A 10,489-nucleotide genomic window follows, 5' to 3' on the forward strand; every position below is an offset into this window, starting at 1 on the left:
TAGCTAGTAGCGTTTGAAATTAGTCTTACACTTATGCTCCCAAAGAATAATACAATAAAGCAAAATTATGAGTATTACTCATTTCCCTAGTTCATTCTGTACTTTCTTGTCTCATGCATTTTTCCACACTGTCCCCTGTATTTAGAATATACTTCCTGTTGAAATATTTTCCTTCTTTCAGGTTCTAACTTAAATGCTTCCTCTATGAGGCCTGTCCTGATTCCCCAAACAGATATGACCTTTCCATTTCCTCAAATATTTCTTCTTTCTTTCTTTCTTTCTTTCTTTCTTTCTTTCTTTCTTTCTTTCTTTCTTTCTTTCTTTCTTTCTTTCTTTCTTTCTTTCTTTCTTTCTTTCTTTCTTTCTTTCTTTCTTTCTTTCTTTCTTTCTTTCTTTCTTTCTTTCTTTCTTTCTTTCTTTCTTTCTTTCTTTCTTTCTTTCTTTCTTTCTTTCTTTCTTTCTTTCTTTCTTTCTTTTCTTTCTTTCTTTCTTTCTTTCTTTCTTTCTTTCTTTCTTTCTTTCTTTCTTTCTTTCTTTCTTTCTTTCTTTCTTTCTTTCTTTCTTTCTTTCTTTCTTTCTTTCTTTCTTTCTTTCTTTCTTTCTTTCTTTCTTTCTTTCTTTCTTTCTTTCTTTCTTTCTTTCTTTCTTTCTTTCTTTCTTTCTTTCTTTCTTTCTTTCTTTCTTTCTTCCTCCCTTACCTTCAATCTTAAAATCAATATTATGTATAGATACTAAGGCAGAACAGTGGTAAGGGCTAGGCAATGGGGGTTAAGTGATTTGCCCAGGGTAACATAGCTGGGAAATGTGTGAGGTCAGATCTGAATCCAGTACCTCCTGTCTCTGTTTTTGGCTCTCAATTCACTGAATCACCCAGCTGCCCCCACCATTGTTATTTCTAGCAATAAAAAATTTTCCCTTACTGAACATAAGCACTCTACTACAGGCTCTGTCAACTCTTCTTTAGTCTTCTGGACAATCTACATCAGCATCATTCTGGCATTATGACAATATTGAATGGAATGTTATAAAGTGCTATAAAATTTCATTGCACTTAATTAAAGTGACAAGTTTTTGGGGGCAGCTGGGTAGCTCAGTGGATTGAGAGCCAGACCTAGAGATGGGAGGTCCTAGGTTCAAATCTGGCCTCAGACACTTCCCAGCTGGGTGACCCTGGGCAAGTCACTTAAGCCTCATTTCCTAGCCCTTACCTCTCTTCTGCCTTGGAGCCAATACATAGTACTGATTCTAAGACAGGAGGTAAGGGCTTAATAAAAATGTGACAAGTTTTAAAAATATGTATGTATGTATGTATATATATATATATATACATATATATATATATATGATGGATATGGGGTGGGGATAGGGGTGGGTGATGAATGGGGCTGAGTCAGCACCACCCAACTTTGATTAGAAACCAAGAGCCCTTGAGTTGCATAGTTCAATTTTGGTAGGCTCTTTGGCATTACTGGTATGTATGTTCCTTTTTTAGACTGGTTGACATCATAAAGCCATGGGTTCCTTTAAGAAAGAGCCTTGAAATGAATCATTCTCCCTGGAAACAACATAGGAACTCCTACTGCCACCTAATGGTATCCTCACAAATTGCAATGGGATCAAGGTAGAGAAAAGGTTAATGAAAAAGTGGAGCTTCCAAATCCTACCCATTTAAATCACTGTTTAAGATACACCAATGATGGACGGGAGGATCTGCAGTAGTGCCAAGTGTGGCGACGTGTACGGAGACTAGGAGTTCATTATCTCCATTCATTATCCCACTGAGAAAGGGCTGATTGCAGTCATGATTTGCTTTGTTAGAACACCAATTCAGCTGCTCAGTAAACATCACCAGTTTGGGTAAATTGCTGCTTTACAACTGGAGGTGGGGCGGTAGGTCAGTTTCCCCAAGAAAATGAAGAAATGGAGATGCTTTAGGCTAATTGTAATGACATCAATTTCTGCCAAAGAAAATGAGGGAAGGAAAAGGGCTCTCTGATTGATACTCATTTATTTAGAGTAAATTCCGTTTATTTTAGTATTTATGAAATTTACACTGATGTTTCTATTCAGATATACCCTCCACAAGGTCTAGTAAAGGCTGTCACTCCCGCTTATCTCAGACTCATGATCTGTTAGAGTCAGCAGGAAGCTTAGTGATCTCCTCTAAACCAAACTTTTCTTTCTAAAGATGGTGAAGGCACATACATGGTTTCTGGTGGATTTATTTATAAAATAAAAAAGAAACAGAGATAAAATGGCCACTTATTGAGTGTGTATGTTGTCGGGTTGCCATGGTTCTGGGCATTTGGATGCAGTGACTGATTTGGAGATATCTGGCTCTCACGTGGATGCTCCTTTCCCCATTACTCTCGGTTACTAACGAATTGGCAAGGAGTCACTAAGCAGCAACTGTGTGGGGATGGGATGGAGAAGGGTGCTTTAATGCTACCAAATTTTTACATGTGGACCTAGAAATAAGTCAAAATAGACAAGATGGAGGATCATGGAACTACCAGTTGTAGGATCTGTCTGATGAATAGGTGTCTGGATGTTCCAATTGTGAGTACTGAAAAGGGACTATTGCTATGCCAAGGTGCTTGAAAATATGGTTGTGCTGGAGCCAGTTTGTATCTGCTCATGAGCTGATTGTTAAATTTTCACTGTGAACAATTTAGAAATCAGCAAGTATTACACATTAGGCTCTATATAGGTTGTTGATTGCCTAGACTTACTGAAGTGATGGAGAAAACAAAGCATATGAATTGTGCAGATTAAGTTTAAAGGAAATTATGGGTTTTTGTGATCCAGTTCTTAAATATTTACTAGTATATTCCTGCTGTATATTCTTCCTGTGAGGCCAACATTCTATTAATCCAGAATCATGTTTAAGCAGCAGCACATAAAATACTCCAGGTGTGAAAACTTCATTAGGGTACTGTGAGTTATGTGGATTGCTTTGGTTCAAGGAAAGGGATGGATTCTATACAGTATGAAGTCCTATCTTCTTGGAAGCAGGCCTCATTCTCTGGCTAGAACTATCAGTAAGGTGGGGCTAGAAAGGACCCTGGGGAGATGGGGGCCCATTGGAGAGGGAAGGAGCATTCTGTGGACTGTTTCTGGACTGAGTCCTTTGTGTTTTGTGCTTTCTATTCAGGCCAATAAAGCCCATCTTTGGTATGATGTTATGGGACTTATGGGTACTTCTCCCCATTTTTAGAGAGCTACACATCAATGAAATTCGGGTGTTCTTGGGTTACAGGGGAATGTACCTGAACCACATAAATTTGGAGCTTCTGTTCTGAACTGACTCTACCTTTGGGAGATAATTTGTTATTTTTCTTGTATAACTTTGAATTGAGCTCATTGAACATCCTGAGACACAGGCTCCTGTTCGTGTGTGTGTGTGTGTGTGTGTGTGTGTGTGTGTGTGTGTGAGAGAGAGAGAGAGAGAGAGAGAGAGAGAGAGAGAGAGAGAGAGAGAGAGAGACAGAGAGAGAGAGAGACAGAGACAGAGAGAGAGACAGAGAGACAGAGAGACAGAGAGAGACAGAGAAAGAACGAAAGGGGGAGGGAGGGAGGGAGATAGAGATTCTTTTATCAAATAGGAAATCTTAAGCATCACAGAGTTATATAGAATCTTAAGGTCAGAGAGAACCATTGAAAACATTGTACCCAATCTCTCTTGTATTTCAGGAATACATTTTGGTGAGTTGCTGACAACCCCCTTTTAAACTTTTCCAGGGAATGATAGAAAAAGATTGTTGATTCAATCAATAATTGCTAAGCACCTACCATATGTTTGGGATTCTGCTACACCCTGGAGGTACAAAAAAAAAAAATCAAAAGAGGGTCCCTGCCCTCAAAAAGCTTAAAATCTAATGGACAATTCAACATACATATATATATATACTAACAAGCTATCGACATGATAAAAAGAAAGCACTGGAATCTAATAGGGATTGGGGAAGGATTCCCGTAGAAGGTGAGATTTTTAATTGGAACTTAAAGGAAGGAGGGAGGAGGGAATCCAAAGCTCAGTAGACAAGCCAGAGAGAATGCCTAGAGCTGAGAGAGAGTGTCTAGTTCATGAAATGGCCAAGAAGCTACTGTTACTTGATTACATAGTATGTATAGGAGAATAAGGACTGAAAAGGTAGAAGGAGGCTGAATTAAGAAGGTCTCTGAGTGCCAGACTTAGCCTTTTGTATTTGGACCTGGAGCCAACAGAAAGCTGTTGTGGTTTGCTGAGTAGGGGAGTGACATCAGGAGGCTTGCTTTAGAAATCTAAGGTAACAATCTGCCCTTTCTTGGGGAAATTCTATTTATTAGAAATGCTTTCTATTAAGTCAAAATCTTCTTCCTTAAAATTCATGTCCACTGGTGCTCTGTTTATGCTCTGGACTACCCTCTTCTACATGTCAACTCTTCAGATATTTAAAGGATTTCTTTTTTGTTGGGGACACGGAAGAGCCAGGTAAGAAGAATGTGTGCTATCAGGCAAAATTAAACAAAGAGAGAGAAATCTTGATGGCAACTGGCCAAAAAAAAAAAAAAATAGGTCTTTTGATCAGTATCCCCTACAACTGCCAATAGCTTAAGAGGAAGGTGGAGACCCTTTTGTCCTTTTAATGTCAGAAATGATGAGCCCCCATTGAATGACTTAACAGAGAGAGAAAAGCTGGGAAGCCATCCTTTCCTTTAGGCTTTAGTAATAACCTTTCACTCCCAAGTAGTGTGTATGGATGCATTTATTTATTTTGGGTACAGACTTTGCATTTACTTCTACATTGGCATATTGACTCTCTCAGCTAGCTAGGCTGGGAGGCTGCAGAATCCAAAGAGCCTGGCACCAAGGAGGTGCCTCATTAATTTGTAGTGAATGTCCAGTGACCCTCACTGTTGCCTCTGGAGATGGTCAGGGCCAGGCTCCACCCTCACATCTGGTACCCCAGCCAGGACGTGGATTCTTGTTGTCTCTCTAAGTCAGATCACTCAGAGGATGCTCTGGGCAAGACTGGAACGCGGGGTCTGACCGGTGCTCCCGAGATGAGTCCCTGCTCACTTCTTGCATTTTTTGGAGCAGGGCCACAATGTTCGTCCTCAGATTCTGCAGCTTTTCCTCGGTCTCTCGAAGCTTCCTCTCCGAGGCACGGAGGTTCTCCTCGGAAGCCTTGGCCCGGGACTGATAGGAGTTGCACAGATTCTGCAGACCCATCTCATACTGTCTGAAATACTCCTTCAAAGGGAAGGTCATCAGCTCCTCTGGGCTCATAGAATTCAGCTCCTTCTTGGAGATGGGGAAGTTGGGAGGCAGGAAATACCGGAGACAATTCCGCAGGGTCTGGACCAGCAGCTCCACAGACTCCTGGCTGCTATTAGGTGCGGTGGTGTCTGGTTCAGTGGGGACACAATCAGAGGTGGAGGGCTCCACAGTGACCATCACATCTTCATCCTCCTGCTGCTGCGTGTCCGGGCTCTGAGACTCTGGGGAGGGGGGCTTCATCAGCCTCACGTCCTCACTCCTCTTCTCCACCCAGCGGTCCCTCGGCGTGGTGTCCGTGGGCACGTAATCAAATTTCACCTTCCAGCGGAGGCCGTGTTTGCTCAGGTCCACAGCAGTCACTCGGCCGGTGCACCACTCTCCGTTCACTCGAACTTCCACGTGCCGCCCTTTGTCCTTCTGGGATTTCTTCAGTGCCGCCAAGTCTTCATCACTGGAGTCTTTCTTCTCATCCTTCACTACAAGGCCCTTGCTCCGCTTGGATTTCCCCTTCTTCCGGTCTCCATCTTCTTCAGTCTCTTCCTCTGCCGCAGGGAAGCTTCTCTTCCGGGCGTTGACAATCACGGAGACCATTCTGGTAGCCGGCTTGACCAGGGTGCTGCTGGGCTTCCGGGGAGCCAGAGGGGCCGGGGACATCCTGGATATGCTGGCTTCCTCTGGGGCGGGTGAGTGAGCTAGTCTCGGGGAGATGGCCAGAGCGCCCCTTCTGGCCTGAAAGGGTGACCTTGGGGCTTTTGGTGGTGGGGGTCGGCTTGAAGAGTTTTTGATCTCCGCTGGCAGTGGGGGGGACCTGGGGCGTGAAAATCTACGGACTGCGTGGGAGTCCTTCATCGCTGGCCTGCAGCTCACTTCCAGGGGCAACTTCTTCAGGTCAGCTTGGGATCTGATAGGGATGGTTTTCTGCAGAGCCTCCAGTCTCTCCTGCTTTTGCCGGATCTTCTCGGTCAGCTGTTTCTGCTTCTCCTCTTGGGTCTTTAAGTCCTTCTTCAGAATGCCGAGGGGCACCTTTTGCTTCTGCTCAGACACATTGCAGCTGTCTTGCTCAGCGTCGGGATTCATTGTGCACACCCACGTATCAGGGTAGTCCCTCTCCACAGAGCTCAGCTGGAAGGGCAGTGTCCGCCACTTCAGACACAGATCACACTGGATGGTGGTGGGAATCTCCATTGCCCTCCTGCGTTTATAACGAAGCTCTTTGGATGGGGGCTGGCTCCAGTTGGCCGAGAGATAGCCAAACTCATCCCAAAACTTAATGATTCCCCGCTGGGCGATGGCCACGTCCTTCCAGTACTGGGTCAAGTGATCGCCCATGGCTTTCAGCAGATGACGGTACTCCTTGGCGTCAGCAAAGTCTTGCTTGTTATGGGTGGGCTCCAGGACCAGATAGGGCACGTCCACCACCCCAACTACCCCGCCACAGGCCATGCCGCCCTCTAGCTGAGGACCCACCTTCTCATACATCTTAATCAGACGACTACAATTGTATATAAACATGCCATCCAGGTGCCGCTGTTCGATGTTCACCCCAAAGACGAAGTTCAGTTCCTTAGGTTCCTTTAAGGCCCGCTGTTTAGCTTCTCTGATGCACTTCTTGATGCCAGCTTCCCTGCGCAAGTTAATAGCTGTGCCCTGAACCTGCCTTAAGGCTACCCTGGATTCCCGAGTGAGGTCTCCTCCCAGTCTCAGTTCTAACACTCTGGCTTTGTTCTCCGCCTCACGAGCCTTGTCTTCTGCTATGCGGGCCACGTGCTCCGCTTTCTTTACCTCCTGTTCCGCTCTTGTCTTGAAGCGGTTGGAGGTGTACTTGTACATCCTGGGCTTATACAAGCAGCAGGAGAGCCTCTTGGTCTGCACCTTGTGGCCGTGGATGAATATTCTCATTCTCGGGTCAATGTAAAGGACTGCCGCGTAGGCTCGGAAAGAGCGGTGCTCCGGCTTCGTGCCCTCCAGGGATGTCTCCGCCATCTGGATGTCCCAGGGGTCTGAGACAATGTCCAGCTCAGGTTCGCCGTTGTCTGTGAGTTTGAGATTAAAGATGATAACCAGGGTTCCCATCTCCCCAGAGATCTTCTTAAATTGGTCCATTACTTGCTGCTCTGATTTGAAGGGTGAATACTTATAGATGAGCTCGATTTCAGTGGAGAACTTGTCCATATTTTCTGTAATGGGCAGGCGAGTCCGGGCATTCCAAGTGGGTAGTGGGACGATGACTTCGTCGATGCCTTCCTCCTCGTGAAATGTCCGAGACAAGAAGAGGCAGGTCATGGTATCGTCCTTTTTGGTGAAGAGAATAAAATCCTTCCCAATACGCATGGATCCCGATTTTAAGCCGTTGCCGTACTGCCCGATCTGTGTGGATTCGGGGGTCCGCTTGGCTGATTTCCCAAACTGTATCACGCTGGCAGCGTCACTAGGATCCATTCCCGTGCCGTCATCCAGAAAGCAGAGCATGAAGCCTCCCTGGAGGTTCTCTCGGTACTCTGCATAAATATCTATTCTGGTGGCCTCCGCATCTCTGGCGTTGTCCAGGAGCTCAGCGAGAGCCCCAAACAGGAATTCATGGGTGGTTGAATTTGTATGAAGGTATTCAAAAGTCAGCTGAGCTCGATTTAGACTGCTGTAATTAGTAAACGCCATGACTGCTAGAATCTTGGGTCAAAATCTAACATATGGGTCTCTAGGGCTCACTCTGAAGTCTTGGTATACTCTTAATGGCTTATCCTAATATTTGTGATCCCTCCCCCCAGTCTCTACAATCGTTGAGGTGTCACAGTTCTTTTTGCCAACTAATCACAAAAAGACACTAAAGTGGCCTCCCAAGAGACAATCGATCCTGTCATGAGGAGGGTCTACATTTTGCGAGGCTGTGAACCACCTTGGGCATCTCTCTTCAGGAAAAGCCAGGTGTGGGAGGTCCCGGGGCCAGCAAGCCCTGCCACCATTCGATTTGGAGGGGGAACAGCTCAAGCAGAGTTCTAGAATAAGATGAGACCCCGCCCTTTTTTTTAAACAAAATTGTCCTTTGGTACAGCTAGTCCTGATCCGGGTTCAACAGGTGGTAACCCAGCTGTGCAGGAATGGCTTTACCAACTGTCTTGGTCTGACTCCAGCCTGCCTGGCCTGAAGTCTTCTAGGTGGGGGCGGCGCTGCCTAGCAATCTTGGGCGGGGGAACCTCGCGCACCTCCCAAGTCTGGGGGGGGGTGGAGTCTCGGGGTTTCCTTCTTTTCAGAGGCCCCGCATGTGAGCTCTCGCTGAGAATCTCTGCTGGGTGCTGGGGGATCTCTGGGTTCCTGTCGGGGGGAGAGGACCCTACTGGCAGGTCTTGGAAGCCCCCGAGAGCCTTGATGCAGTGGGGGTCCCCCCCTGGGCCTCAGAGTGGGCTCCTCCTAAAGAAGTTCAGAATTTAAAAAGCAGAGATCCAGAGGTCCGAATCCCAGAGGAGGGGGAAGGGAGGAGCTCCGCAGACCTCAGGGATCAGGCGTTCTGTGCGAGCCTCTGCCGCGGTTTCCTACACGCGGCTCAGCGGAGGCGGGAAGGGTCGCGGGAGCGGTAGCCTGGTTGCCAAGCGCTCGTTCAACCCCTCCCAGCCCCCATGAACGTTAAAGTAACTGCCACTGCGCGCGACTCTCCGCAACCGCTAGCGGTCTCGAGCCCGGACTTTTTTTTTTTTTTTGAAATTTTCCTTTCTTTTCAAACTCGAATTCTCATCCCAGAACTCTAGGGACTGAATTTAGTGTCATCCCAGTAATGGCTGGCGCCCATCACTTCAGACTCCAATAATGTCTGCGCTTCTTCCTGCCCTTATCTTGGGGGTTACACTCAGAAGGGTCCCGGAGTTGAACCAGCCTGCCTCCGCAAAGGCGCCATTTTGGAAATGCCCCGATTCAGCCCCGTCCTTTAGGAGGCCAGGTCTGCGCAGGGGTTCTTCTGAGGGAGTGGAGCGCGGGCTGGACGTAAGAAGGCCCAAAGACCGGGAGAGGCCCATGTTTGAAATGTGGAATAAGGCTGGGGAGAGAGAGCCAAGGGGAAGCCTCCCCTACTGGCAGGCCGCTATCCTCCAAATTCAGAGCCAGAATCGCGTTGCTAAGGAGCCCGGCCTTTTCTGCCTTAAAAGCTGCGAAAGGGTTTCTTACGGATTTCATTACATTCAGCCCTTGCCCATTATTCATTCCCAAGAGAACAGTTTGCCCAGGATAGCTAACATAGCTCCAAATCCTAAATAGGTTCAATGCTTTAAAAGGAGCCCCCCACAACCTACCCTCCCCCCAAAAAAGCCTTTCCCCAAAGTTTAAAGCATGAATTATACACTTGAGAGTAAACTTAGAAGAGAGGGAACCTATTTTAGAATCTGATGATAAACACTGTCAAATGCCACTTCCACCCCATATTGACTGTTAGACCCTGGGCAAGTCCCCTGATCTCTTGGTGCCTCTAGGAACACTCGAACCCTCTAAATTGCAGAGTGGTTGATAATCTGCACTACTGGAGGAAGTTTCCTTCCTGGCGATCTACTGAAATTCGAAGGGAGAAAGCTAAAGCAAAAGTCTGGCTGACCTGCCATTGATTGTGGGGATTTTGACAGGGCGGAGTTCGACTGCACTTTCAAATTGTATTTGAATCCGAGGGCATGGAGGAAGCCTAGGAGCAGCCCAGTGATGAAGACATTCACCCGGGTTTCTGAAATGTGCCTAAAAGCTATTTACCTGCAGATGGAGCCTGTGAAACAGCTAAGATTCCAGAGAGGAAAGCAAAGCTGCTCCTTGGGGCCAACTGTAGGAATTGGACTGAGGGCGAATCAGCAAAGAAGTAGAACGGGCTCCCTGGCCACCCAGGCTGAAAATCCTGGAGAAATTAGGTTTTCTCCGCTATTTTCACATGTAAACTCTAAAACTAGGGAATTACGCTCCACACGTAGGAGAATTCCAACGGAGCCTACAAGACAAAGAAGAAAGAACCCTGATAAATGAGGCTTCCTGGGCATTAACACTGTAGCTCTTTAATTCATCATAATTAACTCTTTACTGCAGCCCTTCCTCCAGTATAAGGACCCAGGATGTTCCTGAGCTCATCTGGGGATCCCAAGTGGCTGCAAAGATTCTACTAGAGCCTTTCCTCAGCCTCAAAAAGCAGGTAGACCCTGAATCTGTCCTACTATGAGGTATGGTGCTTTCTGACAATACCCTGTACATAGGTGGAGGTCCTCGGGG

The 10,489-nt window shown here is 46.5% G+C and overlaps 1 protein-coding gene across 1 annotated transcript; it reads right to left on the reverse strand.

Moving 5' to 3' along the window:
* Positions 1-4,730: 4,730 nt before the first annotated feature.
* On the reverse strand, positions 4,731-9,122 carry LOC100020631 (ATPase MORC2-like). The gene has a single exon (XM_056807975.1). It carries the CDS (start codon positions 7,916-7,918, stop codon positions 4,979-4,981), a length of 2,940 nt encoding a protein of 979 aa, XP_056663953.1. The 5' UTR covers positions 7,919-9,122; the 3' UTR covers positions 4,731-4,978.
* Positions 9,123-10,489: the final 1,367 nt, after the last annotated feature.

This window comes from Monodelphis domestica, chromosome 8 (genome assembly GCF_027887165.1).
Source record: "Monodelphis domestica isolate mMonDom1 chromosome 8, mMonDom1.pri, whole genome shotgun sequence".
Lineage (NCBI taxonomy): Eukaryota > Metazoa > Chordata > Mammalia > Didelphimorphia > Didelphidae > Monodelphis > Monodelphis domestica.

What these genes read in the sequence shown, in the direction of transcription:
- LOC100020631 (XM_056807975.1), bottom strand. Translation starts at nt 7,918, where the DNA reads ATGGCGTTTACTAATTACAGCAGTCTAAATCGAGCTCAGCTGACTTTT.